This window comes from Arachis ipaensis, chromosome B3 (genome assembly GCF_059453495.1).
Source record: "Arachis ipaensis isolate K30076 ecotype BB chromosome B3, ASM5945349v1, whole genome shotgun sequence".
Lineage (NCBI taxonomy): Eukaryota > Viridiplantae > Streptophyta > Magnoliopsida > Fabales > Fabaceae > Arachis > Arachis ipaensis.
In genome coordinates, this window is record NC_142438.1 from 41150716 (window position 1) to 41178246 (window position 27531).

At 32.9% G+C, this 27531-nt stretch overlaps 4 protein-coding genes across 4 annotated transcripts; 1 reads left to right on the plus strand and 3 right to left on the minus strand.

Moving 5' to 3' along the window:
• The first annotated feature begins 9750 nt into the window (after window positions 1-9750).
• On the plus strand, window positions 9751-10293 carry LOC148570399 (uncharacterized). Its single transcript, XM_088507030.1, has 2 exons — window positions 9751-9951; window positions 10105-10293. Exons 1-2 carry the CDS (start codon window positions 9751-9753, stop codon window positions 10291-10293), a joined length of 390 nt encoding a protein of 129 aa, XP_088363156.1.
• A 1868-nt stretch (window positions 10294-12161) lies between these two features.
• LOC107633008 (auxin efflux carrier component 2-like) lies at window positions 12162-15743 on the minus strand. The gene is made up of 6 exons (XM_016336642.3): window positions 14786-15743; window positions 14271-14499; window positions 13271-13356; window positions 13020-13177; window positions 12538-12614; window positions 12162-12228 (listed from the first exon to the last, which is right to left on the minus strand). The coding sequence occupies exons 1-6, from the start codon at window positions 15741-15743 to the stop codon at window positions 12162-12164; spliced, it is 1575 nt and encodes a 524-aa protein (XP_016192128.1).
• A 5130-nt stretch (window positions 15744-20873) lies between these two features.
• Window positions 20874-23364, minus strand: LOC107633010 (uncharacterized). The gene is made up of 4 exons (XM_016336644.1): window positions 22232-23364; window positions 21835-22110; window positions 21642-21747; window positions 20874-21542 (listed from the first exon to the last, which is right to left on the minus strand). The coding sequence occupies exons 1-4, from the start codon at window positions 23362-23364 to the stop codon at window positions 20874-20876; spliced, it is 2184 nt and encodes a 727-aa protein (XP_016192130.1).
• Window positions 23365-23597: 233 nt separating this feature from the next.
• On the minus strand, window positions 23598-24536 carry LOC107633011 (uncharacterized). Its single transcript, XM_016336645.1, has one exon. It carries the CDS (start codon window positions 24534-24536, stop codon window positions 23598-23600), a length of 939 nt encoding a protein of 312 aa, XP_016192131.1.
• Between the last annotated feature and the right edge of the window lie 2995 nt (window positions 24537-27531).

A 27531-nucleotide genomic window follows, 5' to 3' on the forward strand; every position in this document is an offset into this window, starting at 1 on the left:
GAAATTGTCTCCCCATAGGCAAACTCATTGCACAAGGTATAACCCCCTTAGAGTCTACTACACCATTCTCCAATTCTCTCTGCTCCTTAACTCCAAGCACATTGTCGTATTTGTGAACAAATTGGACCAAGCTAGTCTTGCTGTGTAAGAATCCACTATAGAATGCGTGCATGCTCTCACTCCTTTGCGTACTCCTCATGGCAGCCCAAAATTCACCCTTGAAAAATACAGGAACCCACATGCATCGGTCATCATAAAGTTATACAGAAAACACACAGTTATTATATAAGAAACCCTTCACTGAACTCATTATTACACAACCGATAAAGCCAGCTACTGCATAATTATCAATTGAAAAGCGTAATGTAATTGTACAACTACAAACCTGACAGCCATGTGCTGTCATGTAAATTGTACTCCTCTATAAATTCAAAACATTTTCCCTCGAATGACTCCTCCGTCCGAGAGTTGAAAACAATGTCCCTGATGTCGACATAAAACTCTCTGTACCGGCGATAACCTCCAAGCTTCTGTGAAAACTTCTTCATGATGTGCCAGATGCACCAACGGTGACGTGTATTGGGTAACGTCTTTCTAATCGCACCATACATGCATTGGCATTGATCGGTAATGATGCACTGTGGAGCTGTTCCCATGCACGTCACCCATTGGGTAAAAACCCACTCAACTCGGAATTTTCTCGTTTCCCAACAGAGCACATCCAAGGAGGGTCGACTTACCATGGTGGTTGACACCGACGAACAACGCAAACGGTAACCCATGCCTATACACGTAGCCAAATGCCATTAAGAATTCCCAGTCACAACCACATGGAAAAAAAATAACCAAAAAAAGAAAACCAACTACATCACCTGTTACCTGTTTGTACTGTAAGTGCTATCGAGTGACACAACGTCTCCGTAGTATTCATAGGAAGCCCTGCACCTTGCATCAACTCAAACTGCACTCCTAAATCTACACTCATCATCCAATTTCACTGTATAGAAGAAGTTCGGATTGATGTTCTTCATTCTCATGAAATAGTTCATCATCTCCCTAACATCTACATTTGCGTTGCTAGTTCGGAGTCTTGTTGTAATATAGTTTCTTAAATCCTTTTCTGAGAATCCCAGATTTGACGGGCCCCCAGCCTCATTTGCCAAAGCTAGGAAGGTCTTGTTTGGTCGAATCTCAGCCTCATCATTATTCTGAATCACGCACTTCGCATGCATGGTCAGCTGCCTATACTCACGGTAGTGCACTGCCTTCTTTGCCGAACATGGGTGCGTGTGCCTCAACTCAATCTTGAAGAAAAGCCACTCTTGCTTCTCCTTATCAAATTTCACATATATTCTTGCCTTGCACCCGGCGGCTGAAATCGGATTCTTGTGCGTTGGTGCTTTGACACGAGACACGTGGATGCGATTCCGATTACAGTGGATAGCCTGGTTAACGGGTTCCTTCGTGATCTTGTCAAATGTTGTCGTCCTTATCTTAGTTGCAAATCTAACTTTCTTTGCGTAGCTAACATAAAAATCATGAGCTAGTTGCAACTTCGCAAACCGCATTCCAACGCTTGGTATTTCATCTTCCTCCAGGGAACCGTGATTAGGTAACTACGTATCAGAAAAAAAAAAACAAAGCCATTAATTATGAAATCAAACATGCGGATCCTGAATGCACAAATTTAAACTACAATCCGAACCTCGTCACAAATATCCATCTCGTCACTCCCAATATCAGTAACATCCAACATTTGCGTCGCCTGCACTTTCAACATAAACACACAAATTACAAAAAAAAAAATTCAACTTTTATTCACTATCATGTACATAAAACCTCACTTACTAGCACAAGAAAATGCTAACTAAATTTATAAGATCAAGTCATCCACCCAACCAATTTAAGCTTTACATCAAAGGCATTTAAATGCTAATCATGGTAATTGAATCAATTATTTCATTTGAACTATTACACAATTATTGTGACTGCTACCTACTCTCTTTCATGTTAACACTGAATAGCATGCAGCTGAACATGCATCAGGTCCAACTCTCATACAAACAGTTCCTTCCTCGATTTCCGAGCCACTGATGCATATTTTTACTTTTAAGAGATGCTTTCTTTCTACATACATTGAGCATCATGTATAACTGTATACATATACTCATCTTCTAATACTAACATGCAGGAAGCAAATACATGAAAAGCATCCATTGATAACTCCTACATTTTTTCTTTTTATTATCAAAATATATCCTTCTTATCTATAATACCATTGGCTACAACTCTAATTCAATTGATACCTCTTGCACTAACATTGCCTACATGCCACTGTATTTTATTTATGAGGCAGTATATTCAATTTTAATGGGTTTTCATATAAGCTATTTCAACAAATAAGTATTTTCTTTCAGAAACACATCAATATGCCGTCGTTACAATCGTTAATCACATTTGACATACATATAAGAATACAATGATATGTAAAAAACTTCCTAAGCTTCGTTGACTGAAGCATGTTGTTGATGCATCTGAATACCAATTAACAACATAAAATTAAACAAGCCACTTATATTGATTCTAAACTGCCCATTCAACTAAAAATGACCATCCATTGAAAAGCGTTTCGTACGTAACGATGCTCACCTTAGTCATTTGCACGGGATCGACGATGAGAGGTTCATCTATATTTTCATTTGGATTTGATGAAATTTCATTCCCGCCAGGAGATGGAACACAAACCATCGGTTCAGCCACAATGCACTCCATTAATGAACTCCGGCGGGATGATGGGGGTGGAAGAGCAAGCACACTTAAGACCCCTTCTACCTGCGACGTCGACATCAAACACACAAAACACACGCCTGCTTGCTGTGCTCGCCAGATGTCCGTGTGGTTGCGGCCCAACGCAGATCGAACAAAAAACATGTAGGTGGTGCTGAACGAAGGCCTTTGCGGACTATGACGCTGGTGTTAGGCGAGTCCGACGGCGGGCAGTGACGGGTGGGAAAATAGTTTTCGTTGAGACCTGGAGACGATACGGTATTGATAAACTAACGTCTATGTTGTGATCCTATCAGCTTCTAATCCTTTTTTTTTTCAAAATTTAAATTTGAATTAATTCAATATTAATCCATTACCCATAAATTTAATTTTAATTCAAAAATAACCTCCATTGTATGCATTGTACAGCAAGTACATTGGCTCCCTATACTTATTCTTAATTTAAAGAATAAAAAGACTCAATTAACACCAACAGGCACGACCAACTATATGTCAAAATTAAAATTGATTACCTGGCACAATCTCAGTGGTCCAATGCAATTATGTGAGTGTGACTACAGTTGCGGAAACCCTTTCACAGCCGATTATGACAAGGGAGCCATTGTTGTATGGTCATCATAGGGCAAGTGAATCTCACCCTTTCTACCAAACCCTGCCAATCGGATGACTTATGACCCAAGGAAGTCCACCCTAGACAGCCACGACAACCCCTGGGCTGGCTGGGAAGCCTTGGACGTTGACTCCACAGGCTGCCAATTCGAAGTCATGGAAGTCGAATACAGTTACATGAGCGTGGCGACAGTTACGAAAATTCCTTCACAGTCGGTTACGATAAGGGAGCCATCATTACATGGTCATTCCTGGGCAAATGGATCCCAGCCTTCTAACGTGATCCAATGCACCAACGACTTCACCAGGTTCATTGTTTGGAGCGCATGCACCTGCATGCGAAAACAAAATATATATCAAACTTGTAAATGGAAAGTACCAACACACATGGGCACAATAGTCATGGTTCCAACACATTAAGGAACTACATTTGGTCTCACAAGGCAAATATCTTCAGTAATGTCTTCATTATAAACGGCGATTCCTTCTTCATTGCATCTCTCGTCCATGGGCCTAGCTTCCACATCAGCACCACTCATTAACACTTGTGCTATCTTCTAAAGCCACGACCATGTCCAGTAACTCATGCCATTTGGCCTCAGCCTACTTTTTTTTTGCAAAGTAGTTTTTAAATATGCACTGTCATTTCAGTTTCTCTGTCCTGCATTTTACGTTGTGTCATTTCATTCTTGTGCTTCGCAAGCCTCAACATCGTTTCGGTGCCGCACTACCTTCTTTCCGTTCTCAACTTTCCTCTCTTTGTTCTTCACCTTTACATCGACAGTCAACTTCGTTAGGTTAGCGATCACCAGCTGCTCATTGTAGATGGCAACTTTTTTCTCCAACTTCTCCTCCCTTGCCACCAGTGCGGCCTCAACCATGTCACAATCTGCATTTTTTTCATCTCTCCAGATAATGTTGATGAGCTCGGCGATCATCATTTCTGCAAGGTTATTTGTGCTAAAAGTTGATGCTAGGTTGGAGCCTGATTGTTGAGACATACTTTGAGTGATTTGGCTGTTTAGTTGTGTAGGAGTATGTTGTACAGAGTGTTAGTGTTCAAAAAGAATATACTAAGCGAGTAATACTAGGGGACCAGCAACTTTTGTGATTGGTAGCCATCAAATAGCCATCAATGATGATTTAATGGTGTGAGATTGGTGTGCGATTTTATTTAATGACTCACATTTCTCTGCTGGTTACATGCTGACCAAAATTCAATAAAATTGCTGGCCCCTAAACTTTTCCTATACTAAGCTCCATGAAATAAGGGTTTGGGGGCTCAGGATTCGGTGGTCCAGGAATCTTTGGACCACTTAGTGGTCCAAGTAGAAAACATGTTTTTGGAGTTTTTTTATCAATTGTTACGTAGTTTTTGAACTAATTTTAATTACAAATCAACCCCATATATTTTATTTAATTATAAAAATAGTTTTTTATTTTATAAATTATTATTTTATCAATTATCTATTATATTTATTAACAATCAAATACAAAAATAACAACCAATTATATCCTCCATTCATCCTAATAATTCCAATTGATTAAAAAATTAACTTTGATCTCATTACGTTCGTCCGTGGCTTCCAAATCGTGTTTCCTTGAAATTCAATCGATTGGTTTACACTATATCACAAAACAATCGATTGAAAGTTGTAAGGTAGAATGGTAAAAAGCTTAAACCAATCGATTGTTTATACTTTCCAATCGAATGAATGCCTCAAAATAATCGATTGTTGTTGTTACTCAATTGATTGAATTCACGAAAACAACATGGATTTGCCAAATACAATCGATTGGAAAGTGATGACATTGAAGTTTTAGCCAAATTCAATCAATTGGTAATGTAATCCAATCGATTGGAAGGTGATGAAGTTGAATGTTTTACCAATTTCAATCGATTGGTAATGGAATATCAGTCTACTCAATCAATTGGTAATGTTCTCATTTTTCAGAATTCTGTAGGATTTTGCACAATTTATTCTATTCTACTTTCATAAATCACAAATAGGTTGTACAAATCCTCATTAATCCAATTTTTTTTTTCAATCACCATGATCAGGATCTTATTATCTTCTTGCACCAATATTAATGTATTAACATAAGAACAATTTTTATCACTTAACTTAAATCATTAATCTTGTAGTTTGGTCTAGTTTGGACGAAGAAAATGTATTTCTACTAGTATTAATTAAATCCGTGATACTACATGACGAAATTATTTTGGTAACCAAGTTTAACCAAGTTGGTTCAATAGCTTATTGGTATAATAAAAAACAATTGATTGAGTAGATGGGTACCATTACCAATTGATTGAAATTGGCAAAACATTCAACTTCATCACCTTCCAATCGATTGGATTATATTACCAATCGATTGAATTTGGCTAAAACTTCAATGTCATCACTTTCCAATCGATTGTATTTGGCAAATCCATGTTGTTTTCGTGAATTCAATCAATTGAGTAACAACAACAATCGATTGTTTTGAGGCATTCATTCGATTGGAAAGTATAAACAATCGATTGGTTTAAGCTTTTTACCATTCTACCTTACAACTTTCAATCGATTGTTTTGTGATATAGTGTAAACCAATCAATTGAATTTCAAGGAAACACGATTTGGAAGCCATGGACGAACGTAACGAGATCAAAGTTAATTTTTTAATCAATTGGAATTATTAGGATGAATGGAGGATATAATTGGTTGTTATTTTTGTATTTGATTGTTAATAAATATAATAGATAATTGATAAAATAATAATTTATAAAATAAAAAATTATTTTTATAATTAAATAAAATATATGAAATTAATTTGTAATTAAAATTAGTTCAAAGACTATGTAGTAATTGATAAAAAAACTTCAAAAATATGTTTTTTACTTGGACCACTAAGTGGTCCAAAAGTTCCTGGACCACCGAATCGTGTGCCGGGTTTGGGTGCGCAGCTGAGTGATAAGTTGAGGCTTCCTCAAGAAGTTTCCTTGTACTATCGTGCTCCGTGTCACAACATCAAGACGAGACATGTGTCTAAGTGAAGCGGAAGCTTATTTTGCATCCTTTTATGAAAGAATAAATCATGGTCAAACTAATCCATACAAGATCATTAGTTATTTAAATTGGTGTTCTAAAAACTTTTAGTAGCAAAATCGCCCTTTAAAAATATTTAGTCATGTTAGTTTTATAAGTTTAAATAATATTAACCTCGTGCTTGTTAACTAACACTTTAGTTATATGATAAAACACATGGTAATTTTAACTGATAGCTAACATAGAAGAAAACAACACGTAAGAGATTTCATCTAATAAATTTTTTAATTTGATATCTAAGTCATAATATAAATTTTTATTATTTTCGACTATATAACCTTAAGACTTCATAATACTTACTCTTTAATTACTAATTTGATTCTCATTATTTACATCCTTTAATCCTTTAATAAACTAAATTTTTCTCCATAATAATTAAAATAATAATTTTGCATTTACAAAGATATTTTTGCTGAAATGTTTAAATTTTTGAGTAACTACTATAATTATTTATTGATGATTTTGACATAATATAATTAATCACAGTTTCATAAACTTATTTAAATATAAAAAAACTAACTTAAAAATTTTCAAAGTTGAAACTGTAAAATTTTAAAATGCAAATGATAAACTAAGTGTGGAATAATATAATTTAGTTTTGTTATTTTAATGGTATTTTAGGGGAATTTTGTCTATTAAGTTCTATAAAGTGATGTTAAAATTAGGGACAGTTTAATCTTTGCATGTTACTGATATGTGTTTTCCCATAAAACCATCAATATATTAACTGTCAAATAATGGTGAGAAGCGGGAAACTTACATGAATTGGTTTTATTGGTTCTATTTAACTTCCCATATCATCGACGTCATTTCAAAATCATCCCCACGAGTCACATTTATCGGAACTCTTGCAGGCGGAATATTGCTCTTCTTCAGTTTCCGGAATCCAATCATATCAAACTCATCTGGTCAGTCCTCAACGAATGATAAGTCTGTCAGGTTAATGACCATCACAGAGATGGTGGACTTTTTGAAACACACATCATCTAAGCAAGCATATGACAATGTTGAACAGGAACTTGTGTGAAGGAAGGAGATGCACAGGCCAGACGAGAAAGAAGTTAAGAGGCTAAACAAGCGGGAGGACGATTTGATGATGGCCAACCTGGACTTGTTCGTTCAGGGAGAGACAATGAGGGCAAGGATTGAGGAACTAGAAGCAGAGATGGTGAGAGACAAGAACAAAGTCGAAGCATTGCACAAATGGCTGTGAGTTTTTGAGAAGGAGATACTTTACACCCTTTCTATTGCGCCACCACCTGGGTTTCCACTACAGCCGTTTTGGTTTCGGGAGATGATCAGAACATCTTTGGCTGAACGCAAACAAGGTATATTCTGCATTTGATTCACCTTCCGACTAGTTAAATCAGCTTAAAGCACCAAATTACTTAGTGCAGATTCTGTGTAGGTGAGTTGCACCCAGAAGGAGACAACGTTGAGGGAAGAATCCCGGAAGTCTCATCGACGGATCCGAGACAGCAACTAGCAGCAGACGCATCTAGGAAATGGAAGGAATGTTAATGACTTTGGCTTGCTAAATAATATGTTTTGGCCATTAGTGAAAGGAAAAGTATAGGTAGCTAACAAGATTTTTGAACAATGTGTAAATAATATGAATTAATAGGATTAAAAGAGTAAATTTAATTAGTAGCATTAAATTAGGATGTAGTATATTTTTATTTGATTGGTGGTTGTTCATGTTGTTCAAAATTTTCATTATTCCCCTAGCACTTCCCGAAGTGAAATATGCATATGAACTCCCTTTTTCTATTATTTTCAGATTTCTGTGTTTTTTTTTATTCCACATTGAACAATTTTATAATTGTCATATTCTTGTATATTCTGTTTATTATTATTATTATTTTCTGATAATATGAATTACGATCACATTAGGAAAAGCAAATTAATTAAAAAATTAACCATCAGTAATAATTACAGTGACAAAATATAGTGTACTAAAAAGAAGTACTAATCCTGTTAATGTCATATTTTTTTTAATAATTAGCCATCTCATTATTATTTTTACTAATATTATTCAAATAATATTCACTCTATTAAAATCAAATTTGGTACAGAGCTACCAAACATCAATTGTTTTGATACTAGCTCACATCTATCCAAAATCAATTCAACACAATCAACTTCATTCAAACTCCAATTTTTCCAAACACCAATCCACGATAAGTCACAAGCCCTTTAACGTGTGGTGCGGATTTCGAATGTCCACAATAGAATCGACAAGTGCACCGGGCCGTACCAATTAATATCTCAAGTGAGTGAGGGTCGATCCGACGAGGATTAATGGACTAAACAACAATAGTCGAATGAATCACTTAGTCAGGCAAGCAAAAAATGGTGTTTTGGGGTTCAAAAGTATTAAACAGTAACTCAGAGAGTGAAAAAGCAAACAGTGGAATTGGTGTGAAATATATATGGAAAAACAGTTAAGGTTTCAAAGCTATTTATTCGTCCGAATTAAGTTTTCTTACCAACTATTTTAATCATGCAAGATTCATTTCATGGCAAACTGTAATTGACTAAACCCTAATTCCTTAGTGATTTAGTCTCCTTTAACCTAATCAACCACCAATGTCTTGGTTACTTATTATAGATTAGAGAGTTGGGTTCAATTCTAGTTTATTAGCCACAAAAACCCTAATAGTTGAGGGCACTTACCATATTGATGGTCCAACTGAAGAAGTAGGTGAAGATGATATAATAGTTGAGTCTAACGTTGTAGAAGTGGCAAATGCATTGGCAAGCCAACATCCATCTGGAGAGCCTTTTTTCATACACGCTTTGGATCTAGACGCTATGAATACACCAGAGTTTCCTGAGTATGTCAATTCAGGTAAGTAGTCTTTATTATTATTATTATTATTATTATTATTATTATTATTATTATTATTATTATTATTATTTAATCATAAAGCAATAGTTAGAATTATTTCTTGTTGTTATTGCTGTAGATCCTGTTGTTGTTATAGATAGTGAATTTGTTGTTGGCATGAAATTCAATTTTAGAGAGACTGTTAGTGCGGCAATTAAAGATTATACCATTCGCAGGGGAGTGGATTACCAGGTGTGTGAATCTGAGCCAACCACTTTTTATGCTAAGTGTGTACAATACGGAATAAGTTGCGATTGTCTTATTAGGGCTAGTCTTATTAAGAGAAAGTTTTGTTGAGTTATAAGGCGATACAATGGTAGTCACACATGCACCAGAACTAGAATTTCTCAAGATCATGCCAAGATAAATTCAGACATGATTGCAGAGGTGATAAAGCCATTGATTGAAACTGATCCATCTTTGAAAGTGAAATCTGTGATTGCTAAAGTGCGGTCAAAATTCAATTATACGACAAATTACTGCAAAATATGGCTCGCCAAGCAAAAGGCAATTGCAAACCTTTATGGTGGTTGGGAAGCTTCTTATGGAGCTTTACCGTCGTGGTTTGAAGCAATGGTATAAAAAGATTCATCTGCAGCAGTCAAGATCGAAACTGCACCAGCATACCAAGGGGATAAGGTAGTCTAGGATGTTAGAATACTGACGCAGATATTTTGGAGCTTTTACCCTTGCATCAGAGCATTTAGGAGCTGTAAACCAATCATACAGGTAGATGGCACACATCTGTACGGAAAATATAAAAGAGCTCTATTAGTTACAATTTCTCAGGATGGCAATGGCAATATTGTGCCTTTTGCATTTGCCGTTGTTAAGGGCGAGACTTCTGATGCATCGCACTTCTTTCTTACTCATTTGTGCACACGTGGTGACTCGAGATGGTGTTGGGTTTATCTCTGATTGACACGACTCTGTTACCTCAGCAATAGATCATAGTAATGGATCATGGGAACCTCTAAGAGCTATCCGAATGTTTAGTATTAGGCACATAGCATCCAACTTCTTTAGGAATTTCAAGGCACCGTATTTATAGAAACTGATAGTCAACATGGGTACGTAAATTATTGTGAAATAACGGCGTCTTTGTTTTTACAAGGCACATAGCACCCATCTTATTGATTTTGTTTTCTTGGTTTTTTACAGGCTATTGTAGGACTGTGTGTGAATTTAATGTGCAGTATGCAAGATTGCGTGAGGGTGGTGAGGCTTACACGCGATGGCTTGATCGAATCCCATGATAGCAATTTGCTTTGGCATTTGATAATGGATATCGTTGGAGTCATATGACCACAAACTTAGTAGAGTGCATCAATGGAGTTTTGAAGGGAGCGCGAAATCTTCCTATCACGTCACTTGTGAATGTAACTTTTTACGGACTAAATGAGTTCACTAGGAAGAGGGTTGAGGCTGAGGTTCGAAGGAATGCAGGACATGTATTTTCTAAATATGCTAGCAACAAACTTCAATCAAATCAGCAAGCAGCGGGAAACATCCAAGTTAACCTATTTGATAGGTAGAATGAGGTCTTTGAAATACGTGAAATGCTCAATGGTATAGAGTATGCGGTGAATCTCCGTTAACGGTGTTGTAATTGTGGTGAGTTTCAGACAGATCGAATCCCTTGTTGTCATGTCTTTGCGTGTTGTGCAAACCAACAACTTGATTGGCAACAATACGTTCATGAGGTATATAGGATAGATGAGATAAAAAAGGTGTATAGAATACGGTTTAAGCTTTTAGAAAATCCAGCAACATGGCCAGTGTATCAAGGATCAAGACATATACCTAATCCGCACTTAAAGTGAGTCTCCAAAAGACGTCCCAAAATAACCCACTTCTTAAATGAAATGGATATGCGTGATATGCGTAAACATTGCATACTTTATAGAAGCGAGGGTCACAGTCGAAATAGATGTCCTCATCGTGCGGAATCAAGTGTTGGCAGTTGTGCACCTATGTCTTAGTAAAGTTGGTTTTTCCTTTACAATAACAGTCTTAATTTTAATAGATGAATAATAATAATAATAATAATAATAATAATAATAATAATAATAATTATTATTATTATTATTATTATTATTATTATTATTATTATTATTATTATTAATAAGTTGTTAGTGTTATATAAAAAGTATGCACTTACTTCATGTTGAGGATCTTGTGCATCAAAATGTGTCTTGTTAATAATAAAAATTAAGATATACAAGTATATATACACCTATAGTATAATATTATTGTTAGTACTAACTTTGTTAGTATTAATTTTATTATTTTTGTATTTTTTAAATTTATTTAAATATTATTATAAAAATTCAGATAAAATAAATAAAATCATTTGTTAAATATGGATGATTTTTTTATCACTTATAAAAAATATAATATTTATTAATTATTTTTATTATATTTTTAAATATTTAAGAATTTATTTTTCGTTCACATCTTTAAAAATTATTTTTATAAAATTGTAAATTTTCAGGTATTATATTAATAGTTTACCCACATAAAAAAACAAAAATAATTGCATTAGAATGAATTAATACAATAAATTAAATCCACCAGACATGTAAAAAACAATCCCATGCATGTTTCGTTGCATCGATTCTAGCCATTTTAGCGTTAGCAACGAACTCATGAACAATCTGGATTGAATATAAATATTGGTTCCCGACGGTATTTTTTAGTCCCATTAATTCGTCCGTAAATCTAAGTTCCATTAAAAATCTATTCTTGACTAATAGATTGATAAATTCGAACTTCCCAAATATTAATTAAAGCCCAAGAAGCACGTAGTATATTATTGTTACGGGCAATGCAACCACCATTCCGAAGATAACCCTGCAAAATTGGTGAATCGTATAATTAGAATCGTTGTTGACGTTGATCACTTTTTTTTTTATAAATGAGATGATTAAATATTGGCTAATTAAAAAACCATTGGTTACTTAGATTTTCTTTTTTTAAAACAGATGCAAAATATTAATACTTTGATTCATTAATAAGTATTTGATGTATTGGTATATCTAAAAGATAACGTATTTATACATTAATTATGTTGAATACATCAATATTCTGATGTTTCAATTTTATTAATCTAACGCTAATAAGTAAAGGTAAAGGTGGAAAACAAAACAAAACAAAACTTACGCAGTACTGAAGATATCTGGATAAAGATTGTATTCTTTAGCAAATATAAAGGGAATGATACCTTGGGGTAGAGCAGCCTGCAAAATCATACACGCTATCATAATCGTCCCTATATATATAATCCAACTACAATTAAAATATTTTTTAAAAAATAGACAAACTTATTTAAAAAGTATAATTGAATTTTTTTTTATGATACAATAACTAATTAGTAATTGATATTTTTGTTTATGTAACATAATTAAAAACACTACTATTTTGAGTAAAATATTTTTAGAATATTATATAAATTTTACAAAATAATTAAAATGGAAATAATTTTTAATCAACATAAAAACCCAAAAGAAATATTTTCAAAGTTTTTTTTTTAAAAAAGAACATTAAACAAATATAGTTTCATATGAAAAATCAATTTTCAATTTTCTTAAAAAGATCAAATAACAAAGTCATTTTCTCTTAAAAGTGATGAATTTTCATGTTACCTGAATAATTTCAACTCGTAAAAGATCTCCACGGATACCAATTGGTGCTGAGGTTGCAGCAATCAGTGCCGGACCAGCCAAGAACCTAACACCCATAGAAATTGCTGCCCACTTTTTTCCACAAGCAATGAACTTTGGTTGTAATGCCATGAATAGACCTATTTATATAGAAAATTAAATATTTTAATTGAATCACATTTATAATGGCAGAAAGGAAAGTAAAGAAATTAAAGGTGTAAGATAATTAGTACCTAGACTAAACATAGCCATACCCAAACCGGTATTTGACACTATTGTAATGGAACCTTCAATTATGGACGGCATTTTGATGTGACACCTACAAGCGCATAAGCAATATTTTTATGAAGGAAAAAAATATATTATATTATTAGTAAATCTTGAATATCACTAGCTAGAACTTCAATTTATCAATATAAAATATATGCACTTTTTAATTGTTAGTTAAAGACTTGAATAGTATTTTTTTTTCAATTTTATATATACATACATACATATATTTTAAAAATAAAAAATAAAAATCACTTTCAGATAATATAAAATTAGTGTATTGTATAAAAGAATTAAGAAGGTTAAAATTATAAATTATTTAAATGATATTTGATTTACCTTTTTTTTTTGTTTTAAACAATTAGAAAGTCACTACTCACTATGCAACCAAGCAGTAAATAAAAAGACATCTTTGTTTGCTTTTAAAAATGTAATTAATGGTTTTAATTCAAATGATTTTATTAGGTAGATAATGAATTTTATAAATAATATAAACAATAGGTTTTTTAATGAATCTAATAAAGTAAAAAATTATTTGACTCTCAAATTATCTCTTAAATTTTAACATTAAAATAACTATCTGCACATTACCTAATGAATTGAACATCCAATCATTATTAATTATTCACGAGTAAACCGAATTAAAAAGAATAACCACCATCCAACTAAGAATCAACATAATCATCTAGATACCTATTAAATTGAACATTTGATATATCTATTATTTACATGTTTTAGTATTTTTATTGTTTTCCTATACTTTTTTCATATTGAAAATGGTTTTTTCTTTTTCTTTTTCACTATCTGGGAATTCTAATTTTATAAAAAAAATATTATTAAATTAGCATAAACTGTTTGACACTTAATATTTAAATTTAAGAAACACGTTTCTAAAAAATAAAATAAAATTCAAATAAAAGCCCAACAATAATAGATTTAATTAGTAGTTAGTTATGCAAATACCTGTATGCTATAAGGGACCACGTGATGCCAACAACACTTGCCCATGTATTAGGGTTCCATGAGAGCTTCCTATAAGCCATTACTGTAATGAGCTTCGTCATGACCCTCGCAGATGGCATTTGTTTCTTTTTGTTTTCAACATTTTCTTCAATATTCTCCATCTTCTTCCAGCTCCCACTTAAAGAACTTCTCGAATTTTCTTTAGTTTCAGTCAATTCATCAGGCTCATCTGATGAAAAACAAAATAGAGATACAGTTTAAAGAATTTATATCTAACAAGTTGAATCAAAGTTTAATGGAATATATGGTTTTTACTTAAAGTTTTCCAAAACAGAAGTAAAAAGAATGAAAATTTAGGAGTAATTATTTTCATATAAAGTTAACAGTTAAAGATTATTTCAATTTAATCAAACATATTAAATTATCTAATAATTTATAACTATTCTCTTCATATAAAAATAACTACAAGCGAATCTTCACCAAGTAAAATACATAGTTTGTGATTAATTATTTACCTCTGGAGGCAGCACTGTGGTGTGGAACAGCAACAACAACGTTAGAAGATCCAACACTGTCGTCATTGGTACAAATAGAGGAAACTCTACTATTATTTTTGCGATTTCCACCCCAGAATTTCTTTGGCCTCTTGAAATCCTCTTCTAAAACAGTACCAACGGACATGCTTTTTGGCAAATTAATAATATGAGGACTCTCAAAGCTTGGATATCTTAACGGGGTTTCTCTAGCCGAGTAAATAGAATGGATTTCACTAACACTTGAAGAAGCCCTAGATAAGGCTGAGGAAGGCAATTCAAAAGACTTGTAAGATGTATTATTAGATGATACGGATGCTGATCTTCTCACCACCACATGAAGCTTTCCATCGTGTCCTACGTCCGTGTCAGCTTGCAGAGACTCCCCGCCTAGGGACTCTACGTCCGGATCTATCGTCACTGTGGCAATGGCGGCCGTGTTGTCGGGGAATTGCTCTTGGATGAGGATTTTAGCCGCCCTATACTCGAACAGAATCAACAAGACGGTGTTCCATATGACGCTTTGCAAGACAACAATTTGAGTCATGAGAGGTGTAGAGAATTTTCCGTACATTGCTTCCATTAAGGGAATCCCCATGACTAGGGTATTAGGCAAAGCAAAAAGGGCATAGATAATTATGCTTGTGTCCATATTCCCGAATCTCGTTAGATTCCATATATAAAGCACAACCATAACGAAAACCTTTTGTAACGAGTCTCCCGCCAAGAACTTGAAGTTCATCTTGTAAGGGTTGTTGGCCGATATGAACTTAAATGCCAGGAAAGGGGCCGCGAACATCGACACGAAACGGTTGACACCGGAGCATTGCTCCGGCGTTAAGATCTTCCACCACCGAACTGAGCCATAACCTAAGAACATGGCCACGTACAAGGGCACAATGCCTGCAATAACATTGTATATGTCCTTCCCCTTGATCATAACGACTTAGGGCAACGACCTGAAATTTGATGAAATTAGAGATGAATTAGAAAGGTGCCGACTATATGTTACATTGAAAAATTGTAACCATATATTGCTTTACTATGTCACCTAATAATATATACATATTTACTCATGTACAGCGATGCCATTCTCTCAGATAAATAAGAAAAATAACTGAATAAGCGTGTCTCTCTTGAAGGAATGGATTTTCCATGATCGATCTCTCTCTATATATGTATATGAGTATAAACAAGTGAGCATAAGCGTGTTTATATGCATGAATTGATTAATATAAAGTGCATAACTATATATGTTACAATAGTTACAATGCGACAGTTGTTGATCAGCACGTATATAGCTAGAGAAGTTTTTAGGTGTTCTAAAACAAATGAAAATTTTTATTCTAATTCATTAATGTTGTGACACATCAGCAAGGTTGAGAAGAGAGATTACTTCAAAGAACTTGAAATTTTAAGTTGAGTTTAATTTTGATATATTAGTATAAAATAATTGTGTAAAATATTTTATATAATTATTTAATTAAATATTTTTTTTAATAATTATTTAAGTAATTAATATAAAAATAATTATTTTTATTGTTATAGTATTATGCAGTTAGATGCATGTATAAATTTATTTTACACGCATCAAAATTATTTTTAAAGCTTTAAAATTTAATTTTAAATAATAAAAAGTGACCCAATATATCATGACATAAATAAAACATAATAAAAATTTCTATTTATTTATTTTTAAAGTAAATAAGCAATTTTCTTTATATATATTCGTAATTAAGCAATTTGCTTTATATATATATATATATATATATATATATATATATATAGATGAAAATAAGCAGAGTCGAAGTGAACTTTAGCTTTAACGAATCTGATTTATGTTGTAAATAGATGATTTAAGTCTAAATCATACTTCTTCTAAGCTTTTTTTCAACTCAAGCAGTATATTTAAAGTCCAATAAGCCCGCAAGCTTATTTAAATAACCTGTGTTGTAAATTAGAACTTAAAAAATAATAAACTTAAAATCTTTAAATTTGTAAAAAGAACATTCATTTTTATATTAATCCTTAATTACATATCATAATCATACTTATAATTTATAAATTTTTTTTGAAAAAAAAACTAAGAGTATCGATTATTGATATTTTTTACTTTTATTTTGTGTTTAATATAAATGAATAGTTAAAAGTATAAACTAAAAATATTTTTTAAAAAATATATTTTAATAAATCAGCTCAAAAAGTTTTGTAGACTTTTTTTTTTATAACCTATAATTTGATATTTTTAACTAATATGTTTTGCAAAAATTCTAAACCTATTTAATAAAACGAACCAAATCGAATTAAGTCGAGTTACGAGTCCTCGTCGAGTAACCTGACCCACTACTGATAGGAAGGAACAAAGTTACTTAATTGTAAGGTGTGATAGTTTGTTACACAAGGTATTATATTGTTGAACTTCATTAGCGGCGAAGTGTTTTCAGCATTAGTTCATTAATATTTAGCACTTAGCAACACTTGCTGATCCATCTGTATTGCTTCTAAATTGCGAGGTTGTTTGAAATCAACCGATTTGACTGTATACTTCCAGAGTTGAATTTAGTCAAAAATCAGGTGTCAAATTATCTAAAAGAACTCATGTTCACCTTAAAATAACAGTGAAGAAATCTAAACAGCAAATTATTATAATTTCTAAAGATTAATGCCAAATATTTTTTATTTTTTTATTGAAAAAGAATAAAATACGTTAAAGATATAATTATTTATATGTCTCTTTTTATTAATTTAAATTAAAAAAATAATTTTATAATATAGTATCAAAATTTTTATGATCGAAAAATTTAAAATTTGATCTTTATTTTTTCAAAAAAAAAAGTATAAAATAAATTAAAAAAATTTATGCAAAAAATTTACGCAAATCTAAAAGAAATTTTTATATAAAAAATATATTAAAAAAATGATTGTTTATTTATTTTTAATGAATTTAAATTAAAAAAAATTATGACAGGGTTATTAAAAAAAAGGGTGCGAATCCCATCTACACGAAAGGATAAATAAAAAGATTATTTACCTAAACTTAATAACTAATAAATGATAGAGAGGCATATACAAATTAATATATAAGATAATGACTTTTAATGCAAGTCGTAAAATTAGATCAATTTACCGGGATAAATATTCTGCACAAGGCTTCCGGAATATGAATAAGAATAATATAATGATCTATTATGGTTTCAAGAGTAACAGTAAAGCCGCACGCACCGAAAGAAGATCGATTTTTGGATCAATGTAGCATGTAAAAATATTTGGATTCATATTTTTCGTAGGTTTAGAACTATATTTATAGTGAGATCAGATATTTAATTGGGCACACATTTAAATATAGATTTTATTTCCTTTGTTAAAGATTATTGTGATATGATTCATAATACACAAAGATTTCATTTTTTGTTCCTAAATTTTGAGAGATATTGATGTTCATGAATGAGATATTCTATTTTCTTATATGAGTCTGTATTCACTTAATATATAGAGACATTTCGTAACAACTCCATAAGTATAATAGAATTACCATGCTTAAATTAGTAAATTAGATTTAATATAGATAATCTAAATTTGTTACCATACCTAGCTTGTTTTATTATTTATTACTTAAAAGATTTAGAGAAACGTATTAATTTTTGGTAATATTAGGAAGAGAATATCTAAGTTACTTTATATAATATATATATATATATATATAATATTTATAATTTTATACGTATAATATTTATAATTACATATTTATTATATCTAAAATTACAGAATTATTTTGTGATATTATAAACTATTTGAATTAATTTTTTATTATTTCCAAATATTATTGGTAATTTTTCATCATACTGCGGAAGCACTTACATCATGAATATATATCACTCTTACTAAAGCACACCGCATTAGAAAAGTAGATTATCTTATCACTATAAGAAAATCGACAGATAGCGACGGATATTTTGCAGCGGATTTTTTCAACCGCTGCTAAATAGAATCTGTCAGCGGTTATTGTGACGGTTTTAGAGAACGCTACCAAATGATCTTATTTTACAGCGATTTTTCGGTAATCGCAGTGAAATATACCCGTTTTGCAGCGGTTTTTGTGTCGGTTTTAGGGGACGTTACCAAATAATCTCATTTTGCAGCGGTTTTTATGTAATCGCCGCAAAATATATAGTTGTTGAATACATTGATACTCGTTTTGCAGCGGTTTTTTTCTAACCGTTGCAATATTATTTTTAACTTGAATTTTTTTTTTGTATAAACATTATTGCCGTCTTAAAACTATTCTAGTCCTCGCTTTTTTTTTACTGAAAAAACATGTTTCAAATACTGCAACTTAATGCATTAAATAAATTTTCTTTTTTGTGTTACATAAAAAATAATTCATTAATTAAAAAAATATTTATAAATGAATAACTAAAAATAAATTTACGAATCAGGTTTTCTCTTCTACTATCAGCCATTTTGAGTTTGTATTCAACCATAAATGGTAACATAAAAATCAAGTGAACGTCCGAATTCATAAACTCAAAACAAAGTTTAATGGAGCATAAAAAATAGAATTACTAAAGTAGACAAACAAGTTTTGAGTCAAAATTTCTCATTAACATCGTACTGACTGGCCAGAAATACTCTATCAGAAATCCGCTGCAGTGACGTGATAACAGATCTGATAAGTCATCTCTAAACCATGGCAACTTGTTCAGATCGAAACTCCCTTTTTGCAGCACGTACGGCATCTTCTCTATGTTGGGTGTTTAAAGTTTCATTGTCTTTTGGAACCTTATTGAGCTCAACATCCCTGGAGATGTCATATCCACCGGAGGAGATAGCATCTAAATTGTCTTCTGAATCAGTGTCTGCTCCATCTAGAGTGTCAGCAACTATTTCGCCTGAATATTCAGCTGACACTGAATATATGAACATGCAACCAACAACATATAAATCTACTTAAAAGATACTGATAACTTCCAGGTCATTACCTAGTTATTAAGGAAAAAAATTTGCAGAATTATGGAAAGAGGACTTTCAAAATTAACAAATACAAAATTAACTATTACCATCTCCTTCATCAGTAGTTTGGACAGATTTCTTGGAAAGAAGCTCTCTAATAGCACGTTCTGTATACTTCAATTCCTCTGTTGAAGCAATCTCCAACTCAACACCATGCGAGTTATTAAAGCGCATCTGAACCATAATAAAATGTATAGTTGATGGTCTTTTTTGTAAAGCATATTGTGTCTCTGTAATTCACTTTCTATGTTAGAAATTTATTTCTAACCTTTAATTCAACAAGTATGTCTTCAGATGTCCTACCAGCTACAAATGTCACAAAAACATAGCCAAATTTCTCCTCGTACCTTAATCTCCATTCATGAAGTTCCTACAAATTTTAGCATGAACGTAACAACTATCATTGGACAAATGTTGTACGCATATATCAAAGTAAAATACTTATTAATCAAATAATGTTTAACTCAGGTGTTTAAGAGAACGACTAATGAACAGACCTGCACAGTAGCTTCGTTCGTCGTTTCCAAGTATTCATTAGAACAAGATCGTCCTGATATAGCCTCCAACCAAGACCTAACATTCAACTTACGGTACCATATGTCTCTGGCAACCGTAATTGCATGTTCCAATGAAGAGAATAGAGATGCCATAGGCATTTCGTTAGCGAATGTTGTGCCTGCACAGCATGATGAGAAATCTTTCGTTTTCATTACTCCTGTTACAACACCATTTTATATTAAATATATTTGTCAATGATAACAATATCATAATTCAAGATAATTTACTCGATATCATAATATTCTTTATTGGAGGTTAAGAACAATAACAATGATGATGAGAACAACAAAGCCTTGAAAACTAACTTTTAAAAGCAAAAACCGTTAAAAAAATGAGGAACTGGTGGTATTCATGAAAATCAACTTAAAATGAAAACTTAATTCAAATACGAAAACACAGATAGTAATGTAACCAGCAAACTGCGTACATCATGAACACTGTTAAACTTATCAAACACACACAGATACTCTAAAAATGATGTACATGTTTTGCCATATTTTCACTATGCCACATAATCGATGTTATCAGAAACATCTGCTACTTGGTCTTCTATATCATCATCCCTTGTCAACTGTAAATCACTGATGTCACCTGCTGACATGTTCAACCCGGGCTGAGGAGAAAAAGCAGCTTTAACATCTTCATTCTCTCCTCCCATGTCATACAAGTCTCGCGATTTTACATGAACTACTACACTCCATTCTGGATCTACTTCATCACGTACATAGTACACGAGATGAGCTTCTGATACCAATATGTACGGTTCATCCTCTTCTCGATCACCGGTGTGAATTGGACGAGCGAAATTAACGCTGGTAAGGCCCAGATGGTCTTGTTTAATTCCTCTGCTCGTAGTTGTATCAGCCCAAATACATTTGAACAAAACCACTGTGAAATGGCAGCTATAGTTCATCAATTCGATTATGTCCACAATTTTTCCATAATATGGAACACTACCAATAGCCACTCTGTTGTCACGCATGTTGGCATAACTTCTTGTATTAGATGAGACATAAACTCTACTATTTTGTATTTTCATCCCGTCTTCCTTTGTGATAGTTTTAAACTTGTACCCATTGACGTTGTATGTCCCAAAACGTCTTGCCTGAAGCATGGGACCACATGCCAACAACTTCATTTCTTTCGAATGTACAGTACTGTCCATTGGAACCTAGCACCATAAATTAGAGTTTGTTCGTATAAAAAATTGGAATTTATAATTTATAATTCTAGGACACAAATAAGTTGGTCAGGTTAAATTTCTACGAACCTCACGCTTGAACCGGCGAGGAAATTCTGCATGCACAACACGGTCTATCTTAGATTGCGACCTTGTTTGATCCTGTAATTTACGCTTAGTTTCTGCCCTAAATGTACTTTACAACATAACAAGAAATTAGTCCAACGACTGAGTGTTTGAAATTGGTTATAATCGTGCTTAATGATTACATGTGCATACTTACTCAATAAATGGAGCGACGGCCTCGCAATTGACTAGCACATGACGATGTGCCTGATCTCTTTCCATTGGGGTTAGTACAAAATGTGATATAGCCCCTGAAGCTTTTCCAATTTCTGGGAACATATTACATCCTGTATTGTTTGTAACATCAACAGGTCGATCATCAACTCGCGCTGGTCGGTTAATTCTAGTCTCAATATTATCCAAATATATGGAGTAGAATGTCAAAATCTCCTCGGATAAATAGCCCTCCGCAATTGAGCCTTCTGCTTGTGCCCTGTTACGCACGTATTACTTCAATTGTCCTAAGTACCTTTTACATAAATACGACATAACGCTTAGTATATACGTAACGAATTTGAAAAAAATGTCTTGAATGCATTTAGTAGCAAGCTAACCTTTCTATTGGATACATCCACCGATAATGTACCGGGCCACCAAGTTTTATTTCATCAACGAGGTGCACCGTAAGGTGAACCATGACAGTGAAGAAGGATGGAGGAAAAATCATTTCCATCTGACACAGAATTTTCACAACATGATTCCGAAGGGCACCAAGCTGCATAGGATTTAAAGCTTTTCCACAGAGTTCTCGGAAAAATGAGGACAGATTCGCAATCACATTTGATACCGGACTTGACAATGTATTCTTCACCAAAATTGGAAGTAATTGTTCCATAAGAATGTGGCAGTCGTGACTCTTCAACCCATACAACTTGCGCTGCCGAATGTCAACACAACGAGCAATATTGCTCGAGTAACCATCTAAAAAGACCACATTCTGTAGAGTCTTCAGGAATACATCCTTCTGTGGATTCGACATTGTGAAGATTGCTGAAGGATATTTACCACCTTTCTCCGGCCACAATTCAGACCTTATGCCCATGCTTTGTAAATCTTTGCGAGCCTTAAGATTATCTTTTGATTTGACGCTATCGTTTAAGATAGTGAAGACCACATTGTCACAAATGTTCTTCTCTATATGCATCACGTCAAGGTTATGACGCAACATGTGATCCTTCCAGTACGGGAGTTCAAAGAACACACTCCTCTTTTTCCAATACGAGTCATCTTGATCTGCATCTTCACCAATGCGTCTTCTTTTGGCTGTCAGAGTTGAGTTCTTCCTAAACAACACTTGCATATTACACTGCTGCCTTAAGACATCTGCTCCAGAATACTTCTTCGGTGGATCTCTGCTTTCAACTTGTCCGTCAAATCTAATCCGGTCTACTCTATATTTATGGCCCTGATTCAAGAAGCGACGATGGCCCGTGTAACACCATTTTCGACTGAATGTTAGTCGCTGAGCCTTAGTGTCCACATTACATGTGGGACAAGCTAACCCACTATACGTGTTCCACCCAGAAAAATTTCCCAACCCTGGAAAATCACTAATAGTCCACATTAGCGCCGCATGCATCTTGAAAGTGGTCCCCTTATTAGCATTATAAGTTTCAACGCCATCCCAGAGTTGCTTCAACTCATCCACCAGGGGCTCCAAATAAACATCGATATCGTTATCCGGCATTTTAGGACCGGGAATAATCATAGATAGTATAAAAGATTCTTGTTTCATGCATAGCCAGGGAGGAAGATTGTGCGGAATAAGAATCACAGGCCAAATGGAATATGTGGTACTCATATTTCTGAAAGGATTAAAACCGTCACTTGCTAAAGCTAAGCAAACACTGCGAGCATCGTTAGAAAAAAAAGGATACTTTGCATCAAAGTCTTTCCATGCTTCAGCGTCCCTTGGATGCCTCAAGTACCCATCGTTATTATCTGCTCCTTATGCCATAACATGTCAGATGGAGTTTTGCTACACATGAATAACCGTTGCAGTCGTGGTATAAGAGGAAAGTAACGGAGAGTCTTCGCTGGGAGAGGCTTTCCGTTTTTCCTGACAGGTATTTTGAGTTTCGTAACAGAACCCTTTCGCGTCTTCTGCTTCCATCGTGAAGTTCCACACTGCTTGCATTTGGTCGCGTCCTCATCCTTACCCCGATACAACATGCAATCATTCGGGCATGCATCTACCTTTTTGTACTCAATCCCCAACTTTCGAATAGTTTTCTTGGCTTCATGCAAAGTGGACGGGAATTTGGCTTGCTCAAATGCAACCCGCAATAAGTCCAAAATCATCGACATAGCCTTGTCACTCACACCACACATACACTTAATGTGATAAAGCTTCACTAGGAAAGACAATTTTGAGTATTTCGAGCAGCCAGGATATAATTCCTCCGCTCCATCTGCAAGAAGATCGGCAAAATCCTGTGCCTCGCGACTTGGACCATCGTACAAGTACAACAACTCTATATCATCGTCTTCTACAAGATCCGCTGTTGTGGTCTCCTCACTTCCAGGAGGCATTGTGAAGTTAAACGCCTCGTGCACCATTTGAAGATATGGATTCACCTCAGGTGTAGGTTTCTCAACTATCGGTGTGCAAGTAGAGCTCTCCTCAGCTGGTTTCACACTATGACGCAACCACAAAGTATAGCCAGCGGGAAAGGGCTTTATCAACAGGTGGTCGTACGCATCCTCTCTTGTTTGCATAAATTGAAACCCACATTGAGGGCATGGACACTTTATCATGTTATCCGACGATGCATTCGCAAATGCAAAGTCTAGGAACTTATTAAGTCCTCGTCTATATTTTATGCTATCTCGTGGCTTAAGAATCCAGGTTTTGTCCATATCTATTATACACCAAATATATGGTTTAATAATTAATGTGGTACAACTTTTTCATCACTAAAATAATGTTAAGTATCTTACTGTATTCATTCCACATGATATAAGAAATACCGTTCTAAAAACATAACATGTATGGTAAAATACGTGTGCAACTACGAACATTAAAATTTATACTAAAATGTGCAGTAAAGGTAGAATATAAAACTAATATAGAACAAAAAATACGCCTCATAATTACAGTTATAATACGACGATAAAAGTTACGCCAATTACTTTTTTGCGAAAAATAACAAGATTCATTTTTATATATAATAGTCATTCATATAAGTTCATTCATAGAGTACCGTACGAAAATTTTTTGTACGTAAAACACTCCTCCTATAAACCTTTTTATAGGAGGGAATTCAAAATTTTTATACTCTTATTTGTATTCAAGGTTTATTTTTATGTTTTATTTTAGGTATATTAATAAAAAATTTTAGCATTAGTTTTAATTTTTTTGTATTTTCTAGAGCTATTTTTTTCTAGCTTTCTTAGAGGGGGCGAGTAGTGGCCTCGACCCCCTCGAATTTTAAGAAACTATACTTATACATGAGATATATATTTTAAGAATAAAAAAATATTACATAATTTAATAGTTTTATATGTAATTTTACTACCTTAATAGTTTAATTCACTAATATTTTTTACTTAAATAATTTAATATCATACCCTCAAGTCTTTGTACCTTTCAAATTAGTCTTTATAAAATAATCTGTATTTATTTTTAAAAACATCATTTATTTTTTTATAATACTATATTTAATTTTTATATTATTATATTCAAAATGACTTACGTAATTATATTTTGGTAATCACATTATGTACTTTAGATATTATGTTTCTTATAAAAAATACTCATTTTTCTTCTAAATTTACGTTTTTAAAAGAAAAAATAATATAAAGATATCTTATATCTTGTATCTATAAGAGTACTGTGTCTTTCAAATAATTATTAATTTATAATTTATTTTTAAATTTTTGAAAGAATTAATTTTTGAATAATAAGATATGTGATAATTTTTAAAATAAACCCGCTATAAATTATTAGTTTTTTATAATTTTATAATGTACTCTTGATATTGTTATATTTCTTTTATGTAATTATCATATTAAAAATAAAATTGTGAAAAAATTATATATAATTTTTTTCACAATTTTATTTTTAAACCCTAAATCCTAAACCTTTTCAAAAACCAACTCTAATAACTATATGTTAACAATTTTTATGGAATGAAAAAATTTATCTAAATTTTGGCCCCTACATATTAAACTTTCTAGATCCACTCCTGTATATGGTATTGACTGATTAAAGAGAACATAAAAAGATATTAAAAATATGAAGTAACTTCTATAATAATAAAATTTTTAATAATATGTATAATAAAAAAAATTCTTTAAAATGATGTAACTCACCAAAAATTTTTTCTGATATAAATTACAAATCATCAGTAGAGTGACTACTAATTAGTACTCAGCGGAGGAACACATCAAAGCCATAAAAAATGAGTCAAATTATTTTAATTAAGTCTTACAATTTTTATAAACTAGGATTAATATTTATAATTAGAAAATGAATAAACTAAATATTAATTCAATATGTCAAATAATAACGATATTCATTAATAAATGGCCATTTCTTAAAATTAAATAATCAAGACACACATTGAGAATATTATTATGACAAACCAATAAGGGAACTAATAAATCCAAGATACTCCAAATAGTACAACATATACACATAACTCATTACGCACCTTATATTTGTGGGTCAAAGATACCAAAAAAATAGTCTGAAATGTGTATCAAATAAAAGTAAAAGAGTTAGTAAACAAAAAATTATGTCCAAAAAATTATTCTCTTCATCCAAACATTTTCAAAAAGTTTTATCATAAAAAATAATATAAGATGATTATATTCTAAACCAATAATTAACTAATAGTTTATCTTAAATAACATATTTCAAGTACAACATACTTAAAAATAGAAAAAAAGAGATCAACAATATAAAAGGTACACAAAACCAATTTATTATTTTTCCTTATATAGAACATGATTAATCGAAAAAATATATATTGAAACCATCATTAAAATTTTTAGTATAACATATTTATAAACATTAGCTAATTAACCGAAAATTACTTCGGCCTAATCAAACAGACTTATTTTCTTTTTTATTGTTTTCTTAAGTGTAGTCGGTTGATTGAGTAAAAATTGGATATTTTAAAAATTAAAATTAAACCGATGAACCGACCGAGATCCGGTTCGGACGAACCGAACCGTGACCTGGCCGGCTTTTTGAAGCAACATCACAAAATCCTCCGTTTCAGCCCACATTTAACCCTAATTAGAACCCACTTCAAGAGAAATAAAGAGATCCAGCTTCTAAAGTTCAAAGCGCCGCCCTCACGCGAAGGTCTCCGCCGAATCTCCTCAAGCGCCTCGCCCTTCACCTGCGGCCAGCCATATCCGCGTGCCGCCGCCGTTGGTCCTCAGGTCGCTCCCTTTCCCTCCATTGCAACCCTCCTTCCCTTCCATTAAGCAGCCATTGTGGTCACCGCGAAGCCTCCCTCGCGCACTATCACAAGCTCTGTTCGTTTCTCGGTCTGAAGGTGCTCCCTTACTGCTACTTGCCTTGGTCACTCAGTGGCTCTGTCTCCCCTCCATCAACGTTGACATTTGGTCGAGCTTCCGGGTATTTTTCTCTAATTATTTAACTGAATATGCATGCTTTTTTAACTGATTTTTGTTTGTTTATTTAACTCAATATTCATGCTTTTTTATTTTTAGTTTTAATTTTTATTTTTGTTTGTTTTCAATGTTCATTGTTTGTTAACTTGAGGAGGTTATTTTTGTTTGATATAATGTACCGGCACGCAGCGAATGTGGTCTCTTTGTTGCTATTTACTTTTAATTACTTTCAGTCTAAAACTGTATTGATTATTTTGGAGGGATG

Coding starts and splice junctions, on each gene's coding strand:
- LOC107633011 (XM_016336645.1), bottom strand. CDS start 24,536: ATGGACAAAACCTGGATTCTTAAGCCACGAGATAGCATAAAATATAGA.
- LOC107633010 (XM_016336644.1), bottom strand. CDS start 23,364: ATGCCGGATAACGATATCGATGTTTATTTGGAGCCCCTGGTGGATGAG. Junction 22,111..22,231: donor TGGATGTATCCAATAGAAAG/GTTAGCTTGCTA, acceptor CGTGCGTAACAG/GGCACAAGCAGAAGGCTCAA. Junction 21,543..21,641: donor CTCGCCGGTTCAAGCGTGAG/GTTCGTAGAAAT, acceptor TTATGGTGCTAG/GTTCCAATGGACAGTACTGT.
- LOC148570399 (XM_088507030.1), top strand. CDS start 9,751: ATGATTGCAGAGGTGATAAAGCCATTGATTGAAACTGATCCATCTTTG. Junction 9,952..10,104: donor CGTCGTGGTTTGAAGCAATG/GTATAAAAAGAT, acceptor CCAATCATACAG/GTAGATGGCACACATCTGTA.
- LOC107633008 (XM_016336642.3), bottom strand. CDS start 15,743: ATGATCAAGGGGAAGGACATATACAATGTTATTGCAGGCATTGTGCCC. Junction 13,357..14,270: donor TGGTCCCTTATAGCATACAG/GTATTTGCATAA, acceptor ATGCGCTTGTAG/GTGTCACATCAAAATGCCGT. Junction 13,178..13,270: donor TATGGCTATGTTTAGTCTAG/GTACTAATTATC, acceptor CTATATAAATAG/GTCTATTCATGGCATTACAA.